This window comes from Drosophila simulans, chromosome 2R, assembly GCF_016746395.2.
Source record: "Drosophila simulans strain w501 chromosome 2R, Prin_Dsim_3.1, whole genome shotgun sequence".
Lineage (NCBI taxonomy): Eukaryota > Metazoa > Arthropoda > Insecta > Diptera > Drosophilidae > Drosophila > Drosophila simulans.
In genome coordinates this window covers 19,759,278-19,785,705 of record NC_052521.2, presented here as the reverse complement: position 1 = coordinate 19,785,705, position 26,428 = coordinate 19,759,278, and the positions used below count along the sequence as shown (strand labels likewise).

At 45.5% G+C, this 26,428-nt stretch overlaps 5 protein-coding genes across 16 annotated transcripts; 3 read left to right on the top strand and 2 right to left on the bottom strand.

Annotated features, from left to right (window-relative positions):
- Positions 1-255: 255 nt before the first annotated feature.
- On the top strand, positions 256-1,697 carry LOC6735727 (zinc finger Ran-binding domain-containing protein 2). Its single transcript, XM_002082604.3, has 3 exons — positions 256-571; positions 649-965; positions 1,021-1,697. The coding sequence occupies exons 1-3, from the start codon at positions 483-485 to the stop codon at positions 1,461-1,463; spliced, it is 849 nt and encodes a 282-aa protein (XP_002082640.1). The 5' UTR covers positions 256-482; the 3' UTR covers positions 1,464-1,697.
- LOC6735726 (28S ribosomal protein S15, mitochondrial) lies at positions 1,631-2,751 on the bottom strand. Its single transcript, XM_002082603.4, has 3 exons — positions 2,444-2,751; positions 2,251-2,384; positions 1,631-2,191 (listed from the first exon to the last, which is right to left on the bottom strand). Exons 1-3 carry the CDS (start codon positions 2,647-2,649, stop codon positions 1,689-1,691), a joined length of 843 nt encoding a protein of 280 aa, XP_002082639.1. The 5' UTR covers positions 2,650-2,751; the 3' UTR covers positions 1,631-1,688.
- A 24-nt stretch (positions 2,752-2,775) lies between these two features.
- Positions 2,776-4,440, top strand: LOC6735725 (cyclin-dependent kinase 9). Its single transcript, XM_002082602.4, has 4 exons — positions 2,776-3,096; positions 3,159-3,243; positions 3,303-3,560; positions 3,624-4,440. Exons 1-4 carry the CDS (start codon positions 2,912-2,914, stop codon positions 4,308-4,310), a joined length of 1,215 nt encoding a protein of 404 aa, XP_002082638.1. The 5' UTR covers positions 2,776-2,911; the 3' UTR covers positions 4,311-4,440.
- An 83-nt stretch (positions 4,441-4,523) lies between these two features.
- On the top strand, positions 4,524-6,480 carry LOC6735724 (alkylated DNA repair protein alkB homolog 8). Its single transcript, XM_002082601.4, has one exon. The coding sequence runs from the start codon at positions 4,575-4,577 to the stop codon at positions 6,420-6,422; it is 1,848 nt and encodes a 615-aa protein (XP_002082637.1). The 5' UTR covers positions 4,524-4,574; the 3' UTR covers positions 6,423-6,480.
- On the bottom strand, positions 6,416-25,980 carry LOC6735723. 12 transcript variants are annotated; one of them, XM_039292463.2, is made up of 10 exons: positions 25,568-25,974; positions 19,181-20,498; positions 18,054-18,195; positions 12,515-12,663; positions 12,294-12,457; positions 11,917-12,111; positions 11,725-11,751; positions 8,938-8,985; positions 8,671-8,868; positions 6,416-8,603 (listed from the first exon to the last, which is right to left on the bottom strand). In XM_039292463.2, exons 2-10 carry the CDS (start codon positions 19,224-19,226, stop codon positions 7,989-7,991), a joined length of 1,584 nt encoding a protein of 527 aa, XP_039148397.1. In that variant the 5' UTR covers positions 19,227-20,498; positions 25,568-25,974; the 3' UTR covers positions 6,416-7,988. The 12 variants fall into 12 exon arrangements, with proteins under 12 accessions (XP_039148397.1, XP_039148391.1, XP_039148394.1 ...); XM_039292457.2 differs by having other exon boundaries at positions 8,671-8,985; positions 25,568-25,975; XM_039292460.2 differs by having other exon boundaries at positions 8,671-8,985; positions 12,515-12,657; positions 25,568-25,975.
- Positions 25,981-26,428: the final 448 nt, after the last annotated feature.

The following is a 26,428-nucleotide window of genomic DNA, read 5'->3' as shown; positions in this document are numbered from 1 at the left end:
CTGGGAAAGGCGCGAGTGCAATTGTTTTCTTGAAGTGTTTCTGGACCAATTTTATACGCAAAACTACTGGCAGAGTGGCGATAATCACAGATTGTTGTCAATAACTTTTGTTGCTATATTGTACTCCTCTTTTTGGGTGCCCTATTTTTACTAGGAAAATGTTTAGAGCTTAGAAACCTTCGATATAGGTTTCCGATTTATAGCAAAGAAGTTGATAGCTGGAATTCAGTTGAATTAAAATTAAATTCCAAAACAAATTTTGGAGTACCCTAAATAAAATTTGAATGACCTATCGAATGTTGCATCGGAAGCCAGACTATCGATAAGAGTATCGATGTTTTGACCACTTTATTTCGTACCGTATACAGAATATAATATTGGTAAAAAAAACTCTGTTAAATGCTGCTCCTAAGGCCTGAGGAGGATCACTTGGACGCCCATTAGCATTATCCTTAGGCAGAGGACGCAGCCAAGGCCTAGGCATGTCCAGTTCAAATGGAGGCGTGGCATCAGGGGCCGCGGGAAGCAGCGGCGTCGCTTCGCCTGGCGATTGGATTTGCCCAGATTACGAGTGAGTGCCCGTAAAGATGCAGTGATAGCGGCCAAGTGAGGAGTCCTGCGAGTCTCACACTTCCCTCGATTTTGCAGCTGTCGCCATCTGAACTTCGCCCGCCGTTTGCAGTGCAACAAATGCGACCGGGACCGCGATGGCAGTGATAAGCCGGAGCGCGACAGGGATCGAGACCGGGAGCGGGAACGCGGCAACGGGAGCAGCAGCAGTAGCAGCAGCTCAAGCAAGAAGAAGCTGGGCACTGAGATTGGCAAGGCGGCGGCCGACAAGTCGCGGGGCTTGTTCAGTGCCGAGGACTGGCAGTGCAGCAAGTGCGCAAATGTGAACTGGGCCCGTCGCCAAACCTGCAATATGTGCAACGCTCCAAAGTTCTCGGATGTGGAGGAGCGGACTGGTGAGTCCGTAGAAGCCTATCCGCTTCAAAACCCACTTAACCAGTTTCTTTGAAGGCTTTGGCGGTGGATACAATGATCGCGGCGTGGTAGAGTACAAGGATCGTCAGGATTCGGATAGTGAGTACGATGAGTTCGGTCGTCGCAAGAAGCGAAAGCACGGCGAGCATCGAGAGGACTCCAAGAGGCCCAGAAGGTCTAGCCGAGATGAGCAGCGGAATGATGAGGAAGAAGATGAGGACGACGACGAGGGAGACGACGAGGATCTATCAAAGTACGATCTCTGGGGCGACGAAGAAGTCACTTCCACGGATGTCAAGAGCAAAGAGGCCACTGGCAATGGCGACAAGGAGCGCAAGCGTACGTCACGCGACTCTACCTCTTCCGTGTCCTCCTCGTCGTCGTCCAGTTCGTCCAGCTCCAGCGACTCTTCGTCAAGCAGCTCGAGTAGCTCCAGCAGCGGCGGCAGGCGGAAAACCTCCTCGTCCGGCAGACGTTAGCTGCAAACCGTACCCTTTAGGAACTTCTCTTTAATTGCATCTGTTTTTACACATTTTTCTAAGGCAATCATGCTTGCCTTCTTATTTATTTGCCAGTATGCGCTCAGATGATCATGACATAGGGTACGATGTCCAGTCTAACTCTTAAAGTATAATAAAACATATAATTTAAGAACACCAGCATTTACATTTATTGTAAGACACCGTAACATTAAAGAATCGGGCCTAATTGAAGCCATCCTCGTTTTGTTTCTTGCTGCTGGCGGCTGCCTCCGCCTGCTGCAGCTCCTTCAGCATTTCCAGCTGCCTTTTTGAATCGGCGATCTTCTCTTCTGTCACGGTCACGGGGACATCGCAGGAAATCTGCTCCTGCCGCACGAACTGCATCTTCTTGATGGCCTCCTCAAGGAAGGGTATTTGCTGGGCCTGGAGCTGCTTGTGGTAAGCCTCCAGCCGCTCTTCCTTTAGGTTTTCGCAGTATGTGTCGGTCAACTTTTGCAGGGACTCCTTGCGGGTGATCCAGTGGAAATGTGTGGGCGGTGGCTTGTACACCAGGTCGAGTTTCTCGAGAATCCACTCGAAGCGGGGATAATCCCAACGTCTCAAGTACTTGAGGAACTTCTTGCGTTTGTCGATGAGCTCCTTGAGTCGCACCTTGATCATCTTGTCGCGCGGGTTCTTGTCCATGTGCTCCTGGTAGCGGCGTATCACTGCAGTCATTTTTGCCACTGAAAGGAGGGTAAATTTGGGGGCAAATGCTATATGTGCACTCTGCAAAGGTACATACATTTGGCCTCCATTGAGCCGAAATCCTGGGCATGCCTTTGCACCTCCTTGACCATCTCATCGCGATAGAATTTCGTGGTCAGGTAACTGGCATTGTTGCTCAGTTTGAACAAGGACTTAACTGACTCGTCGGCTCTACAAAATGGTGATATGATATTAATAAACTATTATATTTAGCGAATTCTGCAACATACTTATCCAGCTCCTTGCAGTCCCTGAATTCCGGCATCAGTTCGTCGGCTTTCAGAGGAGGCAGCTTGGCCAGATCACCGCTCTTCTCGGGCTTATAGCACGCGATCTTCTCGGGGCGCACCCATTTGATTTTCAGGTCCGACTTGAATGCATATTCCCGGACAAACTGCCGCTGCCCTGCCTGGGCTATATTCAACAGTTTATTCATTAATTCGGCTTTTATTTGTTGGACAAATTTTGGCTAGGTTATATCACTTGGCCAGTGTATACCAACAATCGAAAAGTGATTACTACCCAGCTGTTTGACCCATCGATTTCTTATCGATAGGGCTTGGCAGTGTGTGCACACCGGTATTATTTTAGTCAACAGCTGTAGAAACACCAATTGTTGCCGATTTCTTTCTTTTCGACGGTCGGCCTCTCGCGAAACTGTGATTGTGAAAACTGTACAAATAGAGGCAAATTTAACCATGGCGCACATGTCCCACATGCTCCAGCAGCCTTCGGGGTCGACGCCCTCCAACGTGGGCTCCAGCTCGTCGCGCACGATGTCCCTGATGGAGAAACAAAAGTACATCGAGGACTACGACTTTCCCTACTGCGACGAGAGCAACAAATACGAAAAGGTGGCGAAAATTGGCCAAGGCACCTTCGGGTATGTCTCCAAATTGGTGAAAACTAACTTTGAACTAAACCATACGATCTCTTTGATTACAGAGAGGTTTTTAAGGCTCGCGAGAAAAAGGGCAACAAGAAGTTTGTGGCCATGAAGAAGGTGCTGATGGACAACGAAAAGGAGGGCGTGCGTGAAAAGCAACATCTTAAGAGACGAATTCCTTATTTATATATGTGCTCCCCTAGTTTCCCATCACCGCTCTGCGAGAGATCCGCATCCTGCAGCTGCTGAAGCACGAGAACGTGGTGAATCTGATCGAGATCTGCCGCACCAAGGCCACCGCCACGAATGGTTACAGATCCACCTTCTATTTGGTCTTTGATTTCTGCGAACACGATTTGGCAGGTCTTCTGTCCAACATGAACGTCAAGTTCAGTCTGGGCGAGATTAAGAAGGTTATGCAGCAGTTGTTGAATGGTTTGTACTACATCCACAGCAACAAGGTCAGTAATGACATAAAGTTTTGGTTTTGTATTGTATGTATCTGTGTTCATTTGCATTACTAGATCCTGCACCGAGACATGAAAGCTGCCAATGTGCTGATTACCAAGCATGGCATCCTAAAATTGGCTGATTTCGGCTTGGCCCGTGCTTTTAGCATTCCAAAGAACGAGAGTAAGAATCGCTATACCAACCGCGTAGTAACCTTGTGGTACCGGCCGCCTGAGCTGCTACTTGGTGATCGGAACTACGGTCCACCCGTGGACATGTGGGGAGCCGGCTGCATAATGGCCGAAATGTGGACTCGCTCGCCCATAATGCAAGGTAATACGGAGCAGCAGCAGCTAACCTTTATCTCGCAGCTATGCGGCTCCTTTACGCCGGACGTGTGGCCGGGAGTGGAGGAGCTGGAGCTGTACAAATCCATCGAGCTGCCAAAGAACCAGAAGCGTCGAGTCAAGGAGCGCCTGCGTCCGTATGTCAAGGATCAAACCGGCTGTGATCTATTAGACAAATTGCTGACCCTTGATCCCAAGAAACGCATCGATGCGGACACAGCTCTGAACCACGACTTCTTCTGGACGGATCCCATGCCCAGCGATTTGAGCAAGATGCTGTCCCAGCACCTGCAGAGCATGTTCGAGTACCTGGCGCAGCCACGCCGCAGCAACCAGATGCGCAACTATCACCAGCAACTGACCACCATGAACCAGAAGCCCCAGGACAATAGTATGATTGACCGGGTTTGGTAGACTGCCAGAGGTGTACGCACCCGATATTGTACTAATAGTTTCTCACCATCAACTAGTGTTAGGTTATTAGGTTAGTGTACAATAAAAATATTGGCATTTGCATTAGCGCTTGCTCCAATTATACCTACAACATTTTGTTTCTCTTCTTCTTATTCACCTTTATTCAAAGTTCTTCAATTACTTAAAGTTGCATGTAAGGGTATTCACAAATCGACCTATTTAGAAATAAAAACATTGAAAAGGGGTGTACACACTGGCCGCGAGATGCACGTTGAGGAAACGCAGCAAAAGGTAAACAAGGCCAAAAAGGCGGATAAAAAGCAGCGAAGATGTCTGGCAATCATCAAAAGTGACTGCGAGGTGTCCCCAAGCGCTGAACCCACCACTTTCCTGGCGATTCTCAACGTGGGACTCAGCAATGGACTCACGGAGGAGTGTCTGCTCACGGAAGCTGCCGCGACCGGTGGAAAAGTCATCCAAGTAGTCATGTTGCCGGGCAAATCGTACTGTTTTTTGATCTGCGCCGGCTTGGAAGACTCCCAGCTCATATATGAGGGGATGCACAATATATCGACCATTGGACAACAGGGAGCTGTAGCCTACCTTAGCTATGTAAAGCAATTACCGGCCCTTGTGGGAAAAAGTGAGTGGAACAAGCCTCTTCCCGGAGGCCTTCACATAATAGCTGACTTCGTCACCGAAGAGGAGGAGTCAACGCTGTTGAGGGCCATTGGAGAGGATGGCAGAACCTCCGAAGGCACGGGAACTTTAAAGCATCGAAACGTCAAGCACTTTGGCTTTGAGTTTCTTTACGGCAGCAATAATGTGGATCCCTCGAAGCCTCTGGAACAGCCGATACCATCAGCATGTGATATTCTGTGGCCACGACTAAATAGCTTCGCTTCCACCTGGGACTGGAGTTCTCCTGACCAGCTGACAGTGAATGAATATGAACCCGGTCATGGAATTCCCCCGCATGTGGACACACATAGTGCTTTCTTGGATCCCATTCTTTCGCTGTCCCTGCAATCCGACGTGGTAATGGATTTCCGTCGAGGAGATGACCAGGTACAAGTCAGACTTCCGCGCCGATCCTTGCTGATAATGTCGGGTGAAGCTCGTTACGATTGGACGCACGGCATCAAACCGAAGCACATTGATGTGGTACCCAGTGCATCTGGCGGTTTGACAACTCAAGCCCGCGGCAAAAGAACATCTTTGACTTTTCGACGCCTACGAAAAGGTCCCTGCGACTGTTCGTACCCCGCGCTATGCGACACACAGCAAACCCAGGTACCACAGGAGTTGCACGCATCACTAGCTGCGCAGGCCGTCACTCTGGAGCAACAGAACGTCCACGAGGTATATGATAAGATTGCGGATCACTTTAGCGAAACGCGACACACGCCTTGGCCACAAGTAGCTGAATTTCTGGACTCCTTTGAGCCCCAATCTGTGGTGCTGGACATTGGTTGCGGCAATGGCAAGTATCTGGGCTGCAACCCGCTGCTCCTGGCCGTTGGTTGCGACAGAGCGCAAGGACTACTTGCTGTAGGTCGTCGGAAGGGACAAAACGTGTTCCGATGCGACTGTCTCGCTGTGCCCGTTCGCTCGTCCAGCATCGATGGCTGCATCAGTATAGCGGTTATTCATCACCTGGCCACCAAGGAGCGTCGATTGGCCGCCTTGCAGGAGATGGCACGTGTCCTCCGACCTGGAGGGCGTGCTTTGGTTTACGTTTGGGCCAAGGATCAGCGAAAGAATGATAAGAAGTCGACTTATCTACGTCAAAATAAGGCAGTGAACAAGGAGCGTACCACTGAGCAACAGCAGCGTCAGAAGCAACATCAGGAACTGGAGCAAAATCTGCCTAATAATAACCCACTTCCTATTCACACTAATCGCACAGAGTTCCAGCAGCAAGATGTCCTGGTGCCGTGGAAAACCAAGGATGAGCAGAAGACCACGTATCTGCGATACTATCATGTTTTCGAGGAAGAGGAACTGGAAAACCTAGTGTCCCAACTTCATGAGGTACAATTAATCAAAAGCTACTACGACCAGGGCAATCATTGCGCGATTTTCGAGAAAATATCCAATAACTCTTTATGAAAAGATTACATTTATGTAATTCATTTATTTGATTTCAAAAATACACATTCACACAGTTTTACTTTTGTTTTGTGTTAGCGAATTGAACGTAAACTAGAACTTAGTTAAGCTTACTGCTGACCCATCCAAATGATGTTCTATTTATTGTAGCTTTGGACCATAAATTGACAATTCCTTAATAACAACGTTTGTGTTCCACTGAAGATATTTTCAGTTGATGTAGGTACAAGTGCATGTGTATTTACATTTGTTGTATTTTATTCTTGAAACGAACTGGATAGGATAGATTTGAGGTGTCTAACGCGTAGGTGGATAGATAAATTTGGAGTATCATAACTAAAATGTAAAGAGACTACCTAAACCAGTGAGCGGGAGCAAATGGGCTTGGTGCCATCGATTCCTATAGTATCGTATCGTTCCTATATAAACTTCTATAAATCCATCAATGAGTTCGCCTAACATGAGACATACTCTTTTGTATAGGTTACGATCGCGCTACAGAAACATCTACACGGAATACACGTAAGAGTCTGGTTTCAAAAACACTCAGAAGTCGTCCAGGGCACTTACTTTGCAAAAATCTCTACGTCTAGTTAATAGTCATGTAATAGGTTGCTTAAAGCTAATTATGGACTAGTTACAGTTTCAAACGTTTCGCTTTGGTCGTGGGTACAGTAGAGAATTTGATATGCTAGCATGTAACATTTGGACTATGTGATTTCATTCTCTTAAAACTAGGAGCTAAGTGTATAGCAGGTGTTCGAAAACCTCTGGCGGTACGAAGAAGAGCCTGGCATGAATCACACTGTTTCCCAGGATTCTTAGAGGATCTTGAACTGAAACCCTGTTGATCCGTGCGAGGCTCTTCAGGCGCACACAACTAATTTTACTGGGTGTATAAATATATATATATAGATGTATATATTTGGTAAATCTATATAGATCTAGATCGCGTGTATAACAGTGGTGGTGCCCGAGTGTTCTGTGTTCGTTTTGGCTATATGTATAGGAGAAGAATTAAAGAGAATCGATTTATTAGTTTCAACAGCTAGGTGAGTCTACGGACTAGGTTAAACCAGAAATTCATCATCGTCGTAATATTAAAGCCTGATAGTTTACTTGTTTGTTGTTAAAGCTGATTTATCAGTTAATAGGTATGCATACACACATACTCGTACACAATAATCGACTTATAAAGTTCTACAGGTTACCATTGGTTTCGTTTATAATGTACTACACATATGTGTATACGTCAGTCGTTGTTGAATATACAAAGCTTTCCTTGCCTGGTGATGACCACTGGTTCATTTTCTATCCTATTACTACTTGTCTCGTCCTTGCACTTCCTTGTCCTTGCAATCTACTTGTTAAAGCCTCTCACCGAAACACTTATTTGAGCAGCTGGCATACTTTCTCCGTCTCAACTACATATCTCGTCTTAGATTATTGAAATAGGATTTGGATGGGTACTCTTTCTGCGGCTTTGGGTACTCTTGGGGGCTATCCGGGTTCCAGGGTCCAGTTGCCTTCAGTGCGAGCTTAGATAAATGTTTCGGCTGCCATTTGTTACAAGCACTCGGCCAGCGGCGGCTTCTCAATGGGCGGCGAGGGTCCGGAGACGGAAACCATTGGCACGGCACTGATCTTGGGCTTGACGATCTTCAGTCCCAGGCTGCCCAGGTTCTTGGGGCTGCTGTGCGGCGACGAGGAGGCGGTCGAGGATCGCTGGTGCACCAGGACGCGCGGCTTGGCCTCAATGGCAATGCTGGGCGAGGATGAGGCCGAAACGCTGGCCGTGGCAGTGGCACTGGCCAGTAGCGGCACATGGACTAGCTCCTCCACCGTCTCCGCCGAGTCCTGCGACTCGTGTACCACGGCAGCTGCATCGCTGTGAATGAGTGCCGCCGTGGACAGCGTATCGCCCTCGTCGTCCTGCATGTAAGGTGGTGGTGCCTCCAGCGAAATGCTGCCCACAATCATGTTGGCTGTGGTTATGGCCGCCGATCGCGCTAGCAGACTGGTCACGGCCGTGGGCGTCTGCTTGCCATCGTGGATGACCGGCAGCCGGAGCAGCTCTCCTCCACCGCCGCCGCACTCCTTCAGCTCGATGTCGTTGCTGTCCTGCGAGAGGTGCTGCTGCTTGCAGGATTCATCGTCGGTGCGCCACGGCCGCAGGCTCTTCTGCAATTGGGATTAATTGGTTATCGTTTAGAAAAGGTCCTACAATCATAGTACGGTTCTAACTCACCCTTCTTCCGTTATCCGTGATGTTCTCGGCACTCTTGGCCTTCCTGCAGAGGACACTCTGAGATCCGTGGCGCCGCAGGAACTCTATGGAGTCGAAGCCTCGCCCCTCCGAGGACACGAATATGGCCGAGTTGATGCGGCTGCGGGTGCAGCGTTCCGAAATGGAGGTGGAGTGCTCCTCGGCCAGCATGTGGATGTGCTGCAATGAAAAGTAGGTCAGTAAGGATCTCCGCTGGGTGTTTGCCGCATCCTCCGGCCAGTTGCTTACGCGGCTATTGCAGTGCAACGGTGGGTGGGCACATTCACTGCTGTCGAACTGCGTTCCGCAAAAGGAGCAGAGCAAGAGAGAGGGAAGAGAGATAGAAAGAGATAGAGAGGAGACGGTAGAGCGGACAGTTCCCAGGGGGATTCACACGCAAAACACACACATAAGCCCGCATCAAGGACCTCCCGCCACACTGGAGCAAGGACCAACAAGAACAGGGACAAGCGACAAGCGATGGACAATCTACAACCTGGCTACACACTACTGCAGTACAGGACACGAAGCCGGGACTCAAGCGGATGCGGATTGCGATTTGTGATTTTGCTGTGAGCGAGAAGTGAGCGGGTGCGGGCCATTTCCATCCAGTGGGGTTAGCTGCTAATCTGTACAAGGTGATTGATATTGATGGGTGAGTGGTGCGATTTGGTGCTCCGGTCTGCAATCTGAAGTGGAACTCGAACTCGAAATCGAACAGGAACTCGAACTCCAGGCAAAACCATGTGAACGTGCTCCACAAGCTGCAAGTGCTGAGGTCTAGTGTTGGGAACATTCTGCTCACTTTGTTGGACAAAGTCAGTGGCTCTACCCTTGGCGAGGAAACCAAAGCTAACCAATTTTTTCTGATTATAAAATAACTTGTGTGGCCAATAAAAAGGTAAAAAAGGCGTAGATGAAATTAGCAAATTTTGTTAAAAGAGGTCAACAGTGCGTATGAGTAATAAGGGTTAACAACACTTTTTAAATACTTAAGTACTTATATTTCAAAACGCTAAATAAACAGCCCAGAAGCGTGTAAAAACCAATTGACCAAATGTGGGTTCAACTTAAGTTTGTCCCAAGTGACCACGTCCTGTTCCCTCGCCAAAGGGAGCCAACCTGTTTTGAGGTCGTTCCACCCAACACTAGCTGGCTGACTTACGCTGGCCGGCTCGCTGTAGTTGCTGTGGTTGAGCACCGAGGATTCGGTGTGGATGGTGTCGCTGGCCACCATGCTGTGGTACTTCTGCAGCTGGAGCTGCATCGTCGACGAGCCGCGACTGTCACGCGATCCCTCCCGCGATCTATCCGCGCAGGAGTACTGCCTTCGGTACTGACGCCTCCTTCGCCCGGCACTGGCGGAGGGATTCGCATCCGTGATGGCGCCCAGCTGGTGATCAACGCATCCCAGCGCTCGAGGCGGCAACGGAGGCGGGCGAAAGTAGCTGGGATCGTAGCTGAATTGCCGCCTCCGCCACTGGTCATACTGCCTATAGTGGCTGAACAGGCGGCGACGGCGCAGAATGAGCTGCTTCTTGGCCTCCAGCACCTCGTCCTCCTCGACGAAGGTGCGCTCCTGGGAGTTCTTCAGGATGCCGCGCTGCTGGGCGAACTTGCGCTGCTTCATGGCACCAGCCGCCTGCAGTGGCAGTATGCGATGAACGGGCTCCTTGGCGCGCTGCAGCAGCTGCTGATCCTCCCTATCCTTGTCCGGAACGTCTTCACCCTCCACCTCGATGTTGTCGTCCCCATTGCCCTCGCCTGCGTCCAGGCTGTCCACATTCTCCAGCACATTGGCGCCCACAATGGACTGATTATCGACGCTGGGGCCGCGCACATAGGTGTTCACCGGAGTGCCATGGCTGTGGCCATGTCCGTGACTGGACGCCGCACTCACGGCCGCCGAGGAGGCTTCGCGGTGCGCTGGTTGCTAGCTCTCCACATCCGCCTTGTGCAGCAGGGCAAACTGGCAGCCGCAGTCGCGCTCCAGCTCCCTCCGCGGATACTGGAAGCAACGGTCGAAGATACCACAGCCCTCGCACCGCGGCAAGCACTGTTTTTTTGCGGGGGGGGCAGGGCCAACCAATAACCAAAGATCGGAAGCGGGAACAGTAAGAGCGGCAAGAGCGGGATCAGGAGCGCAGGAGCAAGATCAGCAGGCGAGAGCGAAGTGAAAGTAGGGAATGTTTCGTCAGTGAGATCTTGGGAAAGCGCCCACCTGAACAGCAAAGCTCAAAACCAAAACCGCTAAATGCATTTAGGATACAGACGAACTTCTTCTTCAACTGAATAAAGGATTAAGATCTACTTTACAAGATAGGATGTTCAATCAACTTTAATTTTGTTATTCATTTATCTAATTAATCAATAATTCTAGTGCTAGAAAAGTTCGTCCGTATATCTATGGAATGTGGATAGTACGAGTTATAAATTAGAAGTGCTCTCATATGCATAGCGCATCCTGAGCTCATTGAATCTAGGTGGAATCGCTAGTTGACATCATCGGCGAGCCGATGACCACATACTCTTCAGAAAGGTATCAAGTGAAATCCGGAGAGTATGCCCCAAAACTAGTGCCATAAGCCTACGGAAAAGAAAGCTAATATAAATGCGAAATGCACGTGCTACCTTGGCAAGCAAATCAAAAGAAGTAATAGTCGAAAAAATATTTTTTCTACAGGAGAAAGGTATAAAAACATTTCACTGATCAGTATACTTAAATCAGGATCCCCAACTTAGTTTTTCATAAGCGGACCACCAGATTTCTTCTGTTATGAATTGATGGGAAAGCATTCTCAATACAATTCTGGAAAACTAAATTCTCGGAAAATATTGAACATGGTTTTCAGTCTATACTTGGGGGATTGGTCAGGGTTGTGCACGGATTAAAAAGGAAATAGTGATTGTACTTTGTTCAAAAAGAGTCGAATATTTACTTAAATTGATGCATAGAAAAAAAGCGAGTAAAATGCAGAGATAGTTTTGTTTGTTTCGTAATATAAGTAATTGGAAGAATTTGTTATTTTTGAATACCTTGACAAAGAAATCGGGGTGTAGGTTCTAAAAATGAAGCATAACAAAAACGAAACAGAGATAAGTTCCTTCGCGAATATCCAAACGCTCAGCGCTCCGAGTAATCTTAGAAACCCGCACAACCATCATCCCCACCTCCCAGTTCGGGATCGGCATTGGGATAGGAATAGAAACCACCTCGACGGAACTCACCTGGTGCGAGTGCTGTCCATTGCATCCGCTGGCGCTGCACACGCCCGTGCCCGGCACCTTCAGCTGCTCGTGCTTGTAGTCCGGCTGATAGGGGAGCAGCATTCGGATCTTGCCCCACCGGTTAAAGAACAGAGCGATGGCTCCGGCCCAGACCATCAGTACGATCAGAACGATGCCGATCTCCACGCCGCGGATCTGCAAAAGGAAGATAGCAAAAGTTTATGTAAATATCAAAACAACAATATGCCCAAATTCACATTCTGAACTTCAGCTCATAATCAACTTATTGAGAAAATTGCTTTTAAATCCAATAATCAAAATTCAATTATTCCCATTGCCAATTAATAGCGAATTAATTGGATATCATTGATTCTCACCGTGGGCAATTCCCTGGGTGTGCCATGGGTCAGGGTGTTGGTGGCCGTGGAGGTCACGTCGTCGCCAAAGATGCTGGCATTGTTGGTGCCATTGCGAGCACCGTTGCTGCCATTGCCGTAGATGCCCGGCGGAAAGTCCTGCTGCGAGGTGTTCTTGGGCAGATCTTGGATAGAAAATGGGTGATGGCGATGGAGAACCAAATCTGTAGGATGCAACTCACCAAGCGTCTTGAACTTGATCTGGCCGCGGCTGCGGTACTTCTTGCCCTGCCAGATGGCCGTCACAACGAGGGAGTACTGTGTGCTGGGCAGCAGGCGATCCAGGACAATGGCCTCGCTGCTGCCGGCGACGTCCTGTACAACCCTGTAACTTAAATTAATTCAATTACCACTCTCGAACGGCAGCTAAGGGGCGGTGTTGGGGGGTGGTGGCAAGTGGGTTGAGTGTGTGGGTGGTTCCAGGATTGTGCAATCGCAAGTGTGCGTGTGTGTGTGTGCATGTGTTTGTGTGTGCTAATTGAACAAACTTTCAGTCGTGAAATATGAGGCCGGTCCGTGTTGGTAATTACAGCATTGGCTTACATGTCCTAGATTTGCCAATTGAGCTCACATTACCCACCCCGACCTCCCAAAGATCCTGCTCCCCGTTCCGGATTGCCGGATTGTCGGTGTCGCGCTGCCCAGTGGGCGAATGCCCCGTGCGTGGGGCAATGACAAAAGTGGCCCGGACTTCTGGCCTTTTGTGCACCGGCTTCTATTGCTGCGACTGTAACAACTACAAGCGCCTGACAAATGATTCATTATGCATACGTGTAACAAACGCAGACCCACCACCACCGCCACGCGAGCCACCCAATGGCCCCCAGTGGCTACCGAACAGAAACAGAAGTGTCCCCCATTTCGCCAGCAGACGGAGCAAAAACACCGCCAAACAAGCAATCGTAAATGTTGGAAAAACAAAACACAGGTAAACAATGTCGCCTGGTCGCTCTAATGATGCCCTGTTTACAGCGGAATGCATTTTACAAAAATACTTGGAATTTCACAGAGTCAACTGCTTTTTCGTTGGCGTTCAATGAATACTCTTTGATGTAAAATGGGATTATTTTATAAATATATATTTCCAGCATTGTTTCTCACTTTTTTATTAGCTTACACGATTATAATTGCTGATCTAATCAATATGCGCGTAAGCAGAAATAATTATATTGTATGGCGCAACCCATTCTGTGAAAAGGTCAATAGATTCTTGTTACTTTCTCCTCCTTTTCTGTCGGAAAAATGAATCGGATTAAGTGAGCGATAAGTATTCTTGCTAATTAGATGCATATATATAGGCAGAATAAAAAGGTCATGCAGGTAAGTAAGAAAATAGGCTTTAAGAGCAGGAAATCCAGCAGATGTCCTTTGAGTAACACTGCCAATTGATGCGAATTAAGGACATAAGCGGCCTGTTACGCCGCATTGTGAATTCACATCTGGCTGGTCCGCAAAAAGTGCTCTCGATTCGCCCGCGCCGGCGGCTAAATAATTGATTAGCCACATGTGTCGCATCCATTTGCATACAGCCAATAGACCCGCTGGGCCGCAGGGCAACTGGAATTGGGCCGACTTGGGCAAACAGCGGCCATCTCATCCGATCCGATCCTATTCCAGCCTATCCTGTCCGCTACATGTGACAGCAGCAGGCGCTGTCTAAAGTTTCGCCGTTAAAGTTTTCATCATCGTGTGGCGACGCCTGGGGGGAAATCAAATTTCAACTTCCCCCCTTTTTTCTGGCTTTTTGGCATTAAATTCGGCGAGGCAGCCGCTTATTATACACAATTTAAACTCACGCCATGGCTCCAGTTTTACTGGCATTTTTCTGGGTGGATCCCTTGGCCTTTTGGCTGGCCACGAGAAATGCAAGCGAATTTCCTTCGGAAAAGGCAAGCGGAAGGAAGGAAGTTTCTAATTTTCTCGTCGGTTTTTCCTTTCCCTTTACGGCCTGATTGCGGGCTCTGAAATACATTTGATATTCACAAATATGGCTGGATATGCATTTCGGCCGGCTTTTCCTTTTTTAATGTCCCCTTTTGTGAGCGGTATCCGGTTCATTCCGGCTTGATAAATAAACAATTAGCTTACAGGGCGGCAGAACAACTTTCGCATTCGTTACTCAAACTTCGCAGTATGCATACAATATGTCGCACAAAATATACAAATGTGTACTACTCGCACGAAGGGCTTTCTGCTGTTATTTAATAACTTATAGCGTTCATGCGCCTGGTTTAGAAAAAAAGAAACCACTCGAATGTACCCAGTCATTTTTAGTTTGATTGACTCTGTGACAATCGTACTGCACCTTTGCATCAACTTAAAAATTCAATTAAAAATACGCATACGCCCCTTTGGCCGGCTCCATCAATGTTCAATGAGGGATTTTCGGGGCAGGACAGATAACTTCCAAGGAGAAATCCACCGCAAGCACACGAATTCCTTGGCAACAGCCACACAAAGCCAGCTTATTTGGCTACACATATGCCATATACAAATCAGGTATAGATTATGTTGGCATAGTGTTCTCGTTTCCATTTCCTGTTACTGCGGCCTGTGCACTTTTATGGCTTATACTGGAAAATTTATGTCGTCATCGCAGCTGGAAGCACACTCAAATCTCATCCGCTTAGCCATTACACAGCAACTATATCTATGTATGTTTCGATATATATATATGCATACACTTCAGTGGGGCCTTGGCATTTCAATTTCAATTTTAATAATGTCAAATTGGCTCTAAAAACACCGATAAGAATGGTGAATAAAATCCAGCACACGGCTACCTATTGATCGGGACTTTCCATCTATTCCGCCTTTGTCCTGCACATGTCCTGCCCACACCACTCCGCCCAGCCCCGCCCCTTTTTACGCCTTGTGCCACTGTTCCACCTCCGCGGGGACAGTAATTGTTATTAATTATTATTGTTATTGATGGTGCTTGACATGCTTGGACGTATTGAACTCCAACCCCCTACATCAGGCACTCATTGTTCGTCAAGAATTTCATAAATCCACTTAGTAATTTGGAGCATGCATGGTACACTGGCAGAAAATGTACAAATTCTTACAAGTTTTCATTAAAAGTGAATTTTTATACACATTTTAAATTAAAATCCCCCTATTATTAATTAACTTACTATTATTCACCCTCAATAATTTATAAACATAAGTAGTCCCAGCTAGCTGCAGATTTTCTTGCAGTGCACGGCCAAGTGCATATCGATGTGTGTGGGCCCGTATCTGTTGTATACCTGTCTGAAACGTCTAGGACAAAAGTCCATTTCACTTGGGGGCTCGAGCCCAAGGCGAAGCCCAAGCTAATGCCAAAGCCAAAGCCACAGGCAAAGGCAAAGCTCGAGCCGACTCACCGTCAACGTGTCTATGTACAAATCATACATTATTCAGGGACACAATTTACTCGAAAAACGGCAGGAAGATAGAACAGAGTGAAGCCACTGCCAACCAGCGACCCACCAACCGCCACCCACCATAATGACTGGCGGTCGGAAGTATGTAATACAACAAAAATCGATAGGAAAGTAACACAAAAATTAAAAACAAACTGACTAATAAATAATGACCGAGCGAACGGAGCAACTACCAAAAAACACAGACCACCACTAGGGGGTCTAAGTTTTGTAATAAAATTTTTGACATAGGCGTGAACTTTATAGAAGAACGGGCCCAAAGCGACTGCTCGGTGCTGGAATGGCGGCGGGCAGTAAAAGACAAAACACGCTCATGCAGCCAAAAGCCAAAAGAAGAAGGCCAACACTCACACACACACACACACACGCACGCCAGTCGGGCCATTAAATTGAAAAACACCTTGGCCAAAACGGACTGCAGTCGAAAGGCACAGAAGCACAAAAGCCGAGCACTTAACTTATTACACGGACGGCATTCCGTGGCAGCGAACGGGCTAAAATGCCCGGTCCAAGCCAAGCTGCCACTTGGAGTCCGACTTGGCCAACACGGAGCGGAAGTGCTTAGTTTGTTGGCGAAATATGCAAGCTATTCGCTACATCGCACCACCATCGTTCAGTGCACTGAGAGAAGTAAACTTTTAAGATAAACTTAAATTATAAATTAATTATAAGTAAGAGATATATGTATCGATATATCAATTTGTAAGACATGTCATCGGAACAAGCTTGCAGCTGCAAAAACCCATTGGGTGGTAGTAATTTCTCCCAGTGCAGGGGATAGTTGCTGCTCTTCCGGCTGCCACGCAGCAAACACGGGCGATGAGCAACAGCAATCAGCGAGAACGGGACGTGTGGAGGTGGCAATGCAAATGGGAATGGAAAATGCTATGGCATAGTATGCTGAATTGCAGGCAAGTCAGCTGCAGCTGGGCTGCATTATTCGGTAAATCATCAAGAAAATTGCCAAGGGAGTTATCTGCAAATGGCACGGTCGCAAAGTCCCTGACATATGTGTGCACATGAGCTCGCTCTGCTCATGAATATGGCTCCAAAGCCATATGCGCTGGCAAACTTGGCCAACTCGAAGTTTTCCCAGCTCAAGTTCCTCGCAAATCGAAGCTAATTGAGTGGCAATAAAGTTCAGCGTTCTCAAACTTACAGCCACCTATAAAAAAAAGAATTTTTCACACGCTGAGAGGCTTAAAGTCCCACTCTTTAATTAACTATGCTTTAGTTTCTTTGCTTCATTTAATTAGTCATATTAAGCAAAAACTAAACTGTTTGAGTTTAACTTGTGCTGGACTTTCTTTAAAGAGATTATACAAATAAATGTCAAAAGCAGCAATTAAGAAACTTAAGTTGATTTCGCTGTGAAACATTATTTGCATGCCAATAAAAATCATGAAAAGCTTAAGTGTTTTATCTACTAAATCCTCATCTCAGTTAGTTTCTTGGCCAGCATTTTTGCAACGCGAACGTGAAAAAGCTGAAGAGATCCGGCATAATTGGAATTTTTATGAGCCAGCTGGTTGTTCGAGCTAGCGAAATTGAGTTGTAATTCCTTAGAAGTTGGCCAAGCTTTGTGTACGAAACTCGCACTTTTGCCTTTTGTTTCAAATAACTTGACTACAAATACACGGCGCTTTTGTTTTTCTTTTGGCCTGCACTCGCGGTCAACTTGGCCCCAAGCCCCCCACCACCGCCCCTTACTTGTGGCAATTCCCACCCATTCCCTTGGTTTACTTTAACTTGGGCCGTTATTTAGCTCATGGCCAAGCAAACACACTCGCAGCCGCACACTCACACAGACTGGGCTCTTGACTGACCGCTGCCACGCCCATCCGCCCCCAACCCCCAAAGATCCCCAAACCTCACTCCATGGGCAGTCAATTGCAGGCAGAGTTTTTCTTTTGTCCACTTTTACTCTGCATAAATGCAATTGCAGTTGAAATACACGGCGAGAAAATGGGAGGGAGTTACTTTTGCATGCTACTCAATAATTCTGTGTGTAGTAACAGTGAAAGAATTGCCCTTAAAGAATACAATTTAGAAACAGCTAAGTAGCCAACTAATCAGCATGTAATTATATACATTATTAATAAATTAATGAATCTAATGATTCCTTCCAGTTAACAAAATGTGGCCAATGCTTTTGGCCGTGCAGTCGGTACCCGTCGGATCGTCAAAGCCCCTTCAAGTCCGTCAGCTGAATGGTAAGTGAGTGTGCTTTGCCGTCATTTGGACAGTCAAGTGGCCCGGCGGATTGAGTTCTAGCTTTGTTAGTGGTACCTACCTGTCGTCCGTTGGCTTGTACGTCACGATGTACTTCTCGATGGGATGTGCCTTCAGATCGATTTGCGTCTGCCACGACACCCGGACCGCCGTGGGCGTGAGGAACGTAACGGTTATGTTCTCCGGCGTGGCCGGAATGGTGCCTATTATAACGATAATTGCTTGTTATTATGCCATTATTGTGCTCTGCTGCAAATGCCAGTGCTACGCATATGCATAGTGCTTCGCAGGCACTAGCCAAGTTTATGCGTATGGGAATTTATTGGATTTGGTTTGAGCCGTCTCGTAAAGACGTCAGTCCTTAAGTTGGGTCATAAAATTAGGAGCTTTGCGGATATTCTGCACCTTATCTCTCGGATTACAGAGGATTCAAGCTGTCAATCTTTTATCAATTGACCATCAGGGGCTTCTATTCATTTTGTATACTCCTTAGACAGTTATTTATTGGGTATTATTTAAGCGTTTGGAAGCATGCTACCAAATACTTTAATTTAAAATAAGCTGGTGGAACTTAAACGTGTGTTTAAATTGGGATAAAGTTTATAATTTATTTAGAAGCTTAACTAAATGTATAAATTCCAAAACTGGTCACATTATCATAATTAATGGTTATATTTGCCATGACATTTGACCTCAATTCATTTCCACCATTGGGCTATAAACGCAGTTTTGGTAAACGCATTTTAAATTTGAAACCTAGCTAGTATTTAAAAGTTTTTTGGCTAACTGATTATTTGGTTTTCAAGAGAGGAACAAGTAAGAGAAAACATTTCCAATAAGAAATAAAAAGGACTGACCTGAATTTCTTTTTATACTTTGCTGCATATCTAAAACAATAAATACGGAGTACTTGGTAGACATTGCTAAATATAAACCCAAGTGGAACTGGACGTTCTCGAGGAGTCCTATTAAGAGGTGGTAACCGACCTAAAGTCGTTGGGAAAACGAATAATCGCTGATGGAGCACTATTCTGAGCCAAGCAAAGGGTGTTGTTGGTGTCAACAGCTTGAGCTGCTTGGGGTTAAGGTATCGCAGGACATGACATTGTTGCTCCAAATTATTACGACTTCTTCGGGAGGATTTAGGACCCCAAATTCTGGGACTTGGGATCTGCTTTTCGTACTTACCCGCTAGGCAAGCGTTAACAAACAGCACAGCTATGAGCACAAACATGCTTTCGAATGGATCCGGCTTGCTTTTGTTGGTAGGTTGCTTTTGTTTTTCCTGCTTTGCTGCTTTTCCCGCTTTGTTGGGGCTTTCCCTATTTTCTCTGTGGTCGGTTTACCTCCTTGCTACGGTTTCCGCTTGGCTAATTCGTTGTTGCAGTTTCGGGTTTTTCCCCACAAAATAGTTGCTCTCCCTTTTTTTGGGGGGTTTTATTGTTAAAATAATCTAACTAAACTTAAAATCAGTCTTGCTTTTTGTCCCGCACTTCCGTTTCGTGTTTTGTGATGCCTTTAAACGAGTTTTCAATTTCAATTGTGCAGCTGCAGCGCTTCCGTTTCCTGCTAATTGACTTTGTCAATGACATTTGCATGAAAGGTTCTCCCCGTGTTTTTATGTCCTTGTGGGGGGTTGGGGGAATTTATGCGTGTATATTTTTATAACACATTTTTATGGGGCTCCGTGTGCGTCCGTCTCTCCGGTGTCTCCGCTTCGAATCGTCATCGAATCCAATCGAATCGAGTCGAATCGCATTTGATGAACGTTCCGATAGTGTGCTATATTATATAGTTGGGGATCTGGACAGGCGGGGGCACTGGGAGTGGTGGGGTGAGTGGGGATATAGCAGCAGTTTTTCCGTTTCGTGCTCGCCTCTGTGTTCAACTGGGGAATTATTCACATTGCGTTCGCTTTTTGTTTTTATTCTTTTTATTTTTATTTTGCTTCTGCTTCTGCGGCTTGTGTTATTATTCCTTGCTGTTCATTGCTTTTTGGCTTTATAAAAATCAATAAAAAGCGACTTTTTGTCTGACAGCCGTTGATTTGGATGGCAGCCTAAGTGAGTTTTTGTTCTGCTTCCGTTTGTGTTTCTATTGAGGTTTCAATTTGGGCTAGGGTTGGGGGTTTTGGGTTTTTCAGCTCTGTTGCTTTTGGGCCAACGAAGGGTGTGATTTTCGGCCCCCACTAAATATATATATATAGATTTACGAAATGAATTCAAGGAGAAAAGGCCCCAAAAGCGACCACCTGTCGTCGCCTGTCCCTTCGGTCCTTTTGTAATTCCTGCGGTTTCCTGCTGTCGATTTTATTTAGCCTGATACACTTTGTATTTTGTTAACAATTTTGGCATAATTGCCAAAGCACTCGGCCCGCATTTTCTGCGTCCACTGCTTTTGCTGCACAGTTACTGATTTTTCTGATTCAATTTCGGTATTTCTTTTTCCTCGGCGCTGCTTTCGGCTTGCGGTTAATTATGGCCCAATGTTTTTGGCTGAGAGGAGGCTGCAATAAATCAGAATGGCATTAATGGCTTGCGGCAAAATATGCGCATACATTTGTGCAAAAACTATACCACTAACAGAGTGTGTCTGTGTGTGTGTTTTTCTCTGCAGCATTTACATTAATTATAATGAGCTGTGTTCTCAACTCAATCACAATTAAGCGAACACGACTCATTCGTTATTCATTAACCAGATCGAAGCAAAGAAAACAGAAACGAAACGCAATTACATTATGTGCTGCATACTTTTTGGGGCTCTGCCTTCGACTTTAATTGGCATTGCGCATACGCCATGTGGGCAACCTTAGCTTAGAAATACACACACAAACTACACACACACACCACACACGCATGCCTAATGTGCCATACATAATCCCGCACTCAATCCATGTTTCATCTGCATCAGACAATTCAATTTGTGGATTGCCCCGATCATGCGTGTGTTTTGTGGAAAATTTGCCTTTGTGTTTTCAGATTTTCGATTAGCATACACGGCTGGAAACTATGTGGTCAACATGTGCGGTCCGTGTTTTTGCGTTTGCTATTCGTTTTTTTGGGTTTTCTACCCCCGCAACCTGTTGATGGTGTGAATTTTTTAACTCGTTTATTGGCCCAGTTTACTCTGATTTGGCGCTTTTCACGAAAGTAAAGCAATAACATGTTACATTTCCTTTCACTGGCATTCCATAGAAATAACGAAACCCAGCGGACTTTTACCGATTTTACTTGCTGGGAAAACCAATTGGGAGAACTGCCATTAAATGTCTGTAAAAAAAGGGACCGATGTTTTATGGCCAATATTGAAGAGGAAAAGTCCTGATGGGACTTGCAATTGATGTTGGCTACGAATCTCTTCTATTATTTTAAACATATAAAGTGCTAGCAAATAGGCGACATAAAGTTGGACAAAGTTAAACTTATTAAATTTAATGTGTGTTAGTATAAGTAAACAAATAGTATAGCACTTCGTAGCGACTATGGCCCATAAAACTTGATTTGCCTCAGCTTATTGCCCTCGAGTATTAGGCTAAGTGAGTGATAATCTCTTAATACATCAAATTGCTGTCGAGTGCCATTCAACTTTTCGTCGTATCTCAGAAAAATGACTGTTTGCACTTAAGTAAATAACTCTAGTTAGCAGCTGTCATTGTCCAAGGATAATTGGGATTACTCTCGCTGACTGGACAGTCTTATCTTGAGGTCAGGACCCACCACGCCCACCGCCTCCATTCACGACGCCTGACCAGCGACGGCCAACCGCTCGATACTCATTAAATTTATGCATTTATGTCTCATTTTTGTCGGTCGAGAGACCCTTAAAAGTTTTATGAACTTTTGGCATACACTTTGGCATGCTTGAGGCTTTCGGGACAAGATAGCTGCAGCCATGAGAGAATGTGTAATGAGTGAGCGGACACGCTTTGCAATTTAAATGATAATTTTTAAACGCAAAACGAAGTGAGTAAGGAATAAAACTAAAAAATTCCAAAGCGAAGTGTTTCATTCGGTGGGAAACGGAATATCGGGAAGTGCATAAAAGAAACACGACAGCTTTCTGAATAAAAAATTAAATTTACAAAATTCCGAAGAAAAGAATTTCATTAAGGCGCGGAAAGAAAACCAAGCAAGATGACATGCAAACTGCATGAATATTTAAGGGGAAGTTAATGGGTCTTATGACTGCTTGAGTGTTGTAAAGGGTGTGGAAATACAAATTAAATTTACATGCTGACATTTATTATTTAAATAAGATTAAAAGAAGCAATTATGAAGCTGGAAAATGTAGCTGCTCATATGTGTAGTTCTGGTTTAATCATTGAGAAAACGAATGGAAAGATGTGTGAAACTGTGTTGACGCGGCGATGCGAAAATACGAAATTAAATTTAAAAATTCAAAAAGAATGTTGCTAATTGAGCGGGGGAATAATAAAACAGAGCCCCAAAGAGCTGACGCATCGTCGGTGGGCAGACAGGTGGAGGTGGCGATGGTGGTGGGTGGTGAAAATGGGTTGCCTGGTGCTGGAATTCTGTGAAAATTAGGGAGCGAGTGCATGCATTCCCGCAGTGGAAAATAAGTAGGTGAAAGCAGTTATCGTTAAACGAAAATGGCGGCTAGTACGCGCTGTCGCTTTCGCTTTCGCCAACGCTCTTAATTATAGCGACGTCACATGCACAAAGCCACGCTCTCTCTCACACACACACACACACGAAAACAAACAAACTCACACACGTCAGTTGATAATTTTCTGGTTTTTTATTGCATACTCGGCGGCGCAGGGACTCCTTTGGCATTTGGCGCGTCTGTTTGGCTTAGCTGCCAACTGGCGGACTCAGGATTGTCAGCCGGGCAGACAATAAATCAATCAGCTGTGCCAACATCCAATTCCTGCGCAGACAATGCTCCAATGCTCCAATGAGCCCCCACTCGCCATATATTCCCAGCCCGGCATATTGGTAGTCGCGTGTGGCGCGGTGTGTGAGCGCTATTAACAAAAAGGTCAACTTGGCCGCTACAATTGAAGCCCGAAAGCCGAGAGCCAGGCCAAAAGGAAAGGAATGGAATGGAGAGGAAAGGAAAGGAAAGGGCTAGGGGAAAATGGGAAATACCGGGCAAAGGCTTGTGTGTACTGCGCTCCAGCTTTTACACCGGTGCACACTGCTCAAAAGTCAACATTTGACCTGGAACTAATGACTAAACTGGCAAGCCAACATGGCGGATGAGCAATAATGCCAGTCCAAGAGCCACATAAAGCCTATCTGTGTGAGTCTCAGCAACTGCAACTTCAAATGAATTTATTATTAAAATTTATGTTTTTTGCATATTATGAATACAATTTTCAATTAATTTTTAAGCTAGGAGACTTGAATTTTAAACCCAGCACGCCCAAACCCAATCTATAATTTAGTGGAGCATGAATTTGAATAGAGTATTGTGGTGAACCATAAGAAATTTTTCCCAGTGCAGAGTGTATATTTGTACAAGTGCGAGCACTGGTGTGTGTAAGTGAAACGTTTCGGAGCGAAAGAGAGGGCGAAAGAAAGGGCGGGCGCATGCTATTATGTCCTGGCGGTAAAACAAAAAACGAAAGGCTAGAGAAAATAAGGGAAAACACTTGACTCCAATTTCGGCGAGATTTTCCACAGCTATGCTGGGAACAGAAGATGTGGGGAAGGTCGCTGATGAAAGGAGTGCAGGGAAGGGATGGAGGAAATCCGGGAAACAGCCTGCCAAGGATGATGATAAAAAATTAAGCGCGAGATGGGAGGCTAAAGTTGGCTTTAATTGAGTACTACTTTCAGCTTAAAGCTCGCGAGGATGGGAGCTGATAAAAAAATAATTGCAACAATGAAAGTTCAACATGGTACCATTTCAGATTCTCTGCAGGATTTTGCTTTTTCTGCAATGTGCAGTTGAGTGTGAAAAGTTTGAAAGTGAAAATACAAAGTCTCCGAAAAATATAAACTTTTTAGCATAGTAAAATAGTAAAAAAATACATTGGCAAGATAAATAGTTTATGCTTCTCGCATTTAAAATGCCAATTAGATAACTTCAGTTATAATGGCTAAATTACCTGTATACATTTTATTCCAAATTATATTTTTATGATCGTGTAAAGAAAGAATTTTTGATTGAACTCAAGTTTTTATGGGATAATCAAAATAATAGCTTTCGATTTACACACTTCAGCTTATTATGGGAAAACTTCACGTTGTTCTTTAGACTTTTTGATGGATTTCTTCATGCTGTTTTTATTTATGCGTAAACTCATTCCGTTACGGTGAAATTTTGTTTATTTACAGATCGCTAATGAGCACAAACAACTTTCAGCGATGAAGAAATTTCCATTTTTAATCGGTCAAACTTTGCGGCATTTTGCTCGACTTCGTGCGAGTCCACAAATACGGGGAGCGAGTCGTGTTAATATATATATGCAAACATATATAGAATCGGTGCATATATCTAGATGTACTGCCACATGGTGGAGCAATGCACGCAATGCGGCGACTGTGGTTGCGACGGATTTAAATTTAAACGAACATTTACGTTTTCCGGGCATTTTGCCGCCGATCCGATTTTCATTTGACCTGTTCTAGTTGCGGTGAATGTGCGGATATCGGTATACATATGCATATACATACATATGCGATTCTTTGTGAAAACCGATTTGTTTATAATAAGCTACTACGTGCGACTCGCTACGGTTCGAATGGCCAAATAAAACTGGGGAAATTGAGAGATGAAAAAGATTTACAGCAGTGCAAGGGCGAGGTATTAACCCACACAAAAATTCAAAAACACACAGGTTAATTGTGAATTCGCTGCCTGTTTTCGCAAAACAAACGAAACAGGAGCATTAAAATTACTTTTTAATTGCCACAGCTGTGCTGCTTTTCAGGTTGAGTTGCTGGCTGACAGAGTCCATTAGGCCATTTTCCATTCCATTTCATTTGCGTTTTCATCGCGCATTTTCCGTTCCCTTTTCCCAGTTCCGACTCTGATTTGCGCAATTTAATTGGCTTAAAATTCAGTTGCCTCCTTGAGAACAGCCGCAAAGGACTCAGGACTCAGAAGTTTTCACTGTTAATTGAGCGACTGTCACAGAGTCACAAACACCTACTTATGTACATACAGAAAAGAAGTTCGGAGATCCGATGGCTTTCACATTTGTAAGAACTGTGGCACGAAGTTATTTTTAAGCCTAAGAAGCATTGATTGTTTCAAAATAGTATTCAAATCATTCGAGAATAAGCAGACAAGTATTCGGTCAAGTCGTAAATCGATAGAGAACAATAAAAGTGCTATAAGGCCTTTTAATAGTTTTTCTAGATCAATAATATTATTAATTACAATGTAACTTTGAGTATAAACTAGCCTCCAACTATCTGTTATATATGAATAAGAAAAATATTGCTTTAGATAAATGTTAACTGTGTGGAAATCGTCTCGTCCAGTGGACAAACAAAAGTTTTAACAGCTCGCGGCACGCTTGAAATCTGCAAAACACACACAATCCAGCCCTCAAAGGCTATGTACACTGTCACACAATTTACAAGTTCTTTTTTTATTTACTTTTTGCCGTCGGAATCTGGTTAACCGGCTCGCCCACCTGCTAGTGACACGCCTCTCCGGCTCGCCGCCTCCTCCGTGCGGGTCGCGAGCCTGGATACAATTCTGATTCTGATTCTGGATCCGATGTGGATGCGGATGCGAGTGCGGATGAGGATTCGGAATCCCAGTCCCTGGCCCGATCCCTACTCGCAATCGGAGGTGGGAAGGCGTGCATCCACTGATAACGGCGAAAACAAACACTTCACTGCGCTCAGTTCTCAGTTGACTGTTGTCTGCACTCGGCTCTCTGCCCGATTAACTGTGCTTTGAAGCCACTGCCTTTCGCTCGCTTTTACTTCCGTTTCCGGTTTCCGTTTGCTCGTTGTGCTGCGGCCGACGCGAAAACTACTACTGAAATGGACAGCGGAAAATGAAAACGAAACTGAACCGAGAAAGCCGAGAGAGCGAAAGCTTTGCGCGCCAGCGGTGCACGGAATGGAGATGCTTATTTGACTATTTTATGGCTAATTCGAGGGGTTGTACTTGATGGAAACCTTTAATGAACTTCAGAAGAATTTGTAATTGTTTTTGAATTTGTATATTGTTAAAGATAATTTCTTTCTGATATGTCTTTTCTAATTCGAATAATCATAAATCACAAAAGTACCCCCAAGGTTCACTCCAACGTAGTTGTGTTTAAATTATTCCATTAGACAATACTGCTATTAAATACTTTATACGCATGGAAATTGTGTTGTATGAAAGGAAAACCATTAATCAAGCCAATTCCCCACCCAATTTATTTCCCCAACTGGGAGAGCTCAAACCATTTTCGGCACATCCAACTTGTAGGATTGTGGACACAAAAGCTTTCCCCCTTTC

Bases quoted from the DNA above. Each gene is read 5' to 3' on its own strand.
- LOC6735727 (XM_002082604.3), top strand. From the start codon at position 483: ATGTCCAGTTCAAATGGAGGCGTGGCATCAGGGGCCGCGGGAAGCAGC. The intron at 572-648 runs GTGAGTGCCCGT...TCGATTTTGCAG, and splicing joins TGGATTTGCCCAGATTACGA to CTGTCGCCATCTGAACTTCG. The intron at 966-1,020 runs GTGAGTCCGTAG...GTTTCTTTGAAG, and splicing joins GGATGTGGAGGAGCGGACTG to GCTTTGGCGGTGGATACAAT.
- LOC6735726 (XM_002082603.4), bottom strand. From the start codon at position 2,649: ATGAATAAACTGTTGAATATAGCCCAGGCAGGGCAGCGGCAGTTTGTC. The intron at 2,385-2,443 runs GTATGTTGCAGA...ACCATTTTGTAG, and splicing joins GACTGCAAGGAGCTGGATAA to AGCCGACGAGTCAGTTAAGT. The intron at 2,192-2,250 runs GTATGTACCTTT...CCCTCCTTTCAG, and splicing joins CGGCTCAATGGAGGCCAAAT to TGGCAAAAATGACTGCAGTG.
- LOC6735725 (XM_002082602.4), top strand. From the start codon at position 2,912: ATGGCGCACATGTCCCACATGCTCCAGCAGCCTTCGGGGTCGACGCCC. The intron at 3,097-3,158 runs GTATGTCTCCAA...CTTTGATTACAG, and splicing joins ATTGGCCAAGGCACCTTCGG to AGAGGTTTTTAAGGCTCGCG. The intron at 3,561-3,623 runs GTCAGTAATGAC...TTGCATTACTAG, and splicing joins ACTACATCCACAGCAACAAG to ATCCTGCACCGAGACATGAA.
- LOC6735724 (XM_002082601.4), top strand. From the start codon at position 4,575: ATGCACGTTGAGGAAACGCAGCAAAAGGTAAACAAGGCCAAAAAGGCG.
- LOC6735723 (XM_039292457.2), bottom strand. From the start codon at position 19,226: ATGTTTGTGCTCATAGCTGTGCTGTTTGTTAACGCTTGCCTAGCGG. The intron at 12,664-18,053 runs GTAGGTACCACT...AATTAATTTAAG, and splicing joins TACAAGCCAACGGACGACAG to TTACAGGGTTGTACAGGACG. The intron at 11,752-11,916 runs GTGAGTTCCGTC...CTTCATTTTTAG, and splicing joins ATGGACAGCACTCGCACCAG to AACCTACACCCCGATTTCTT.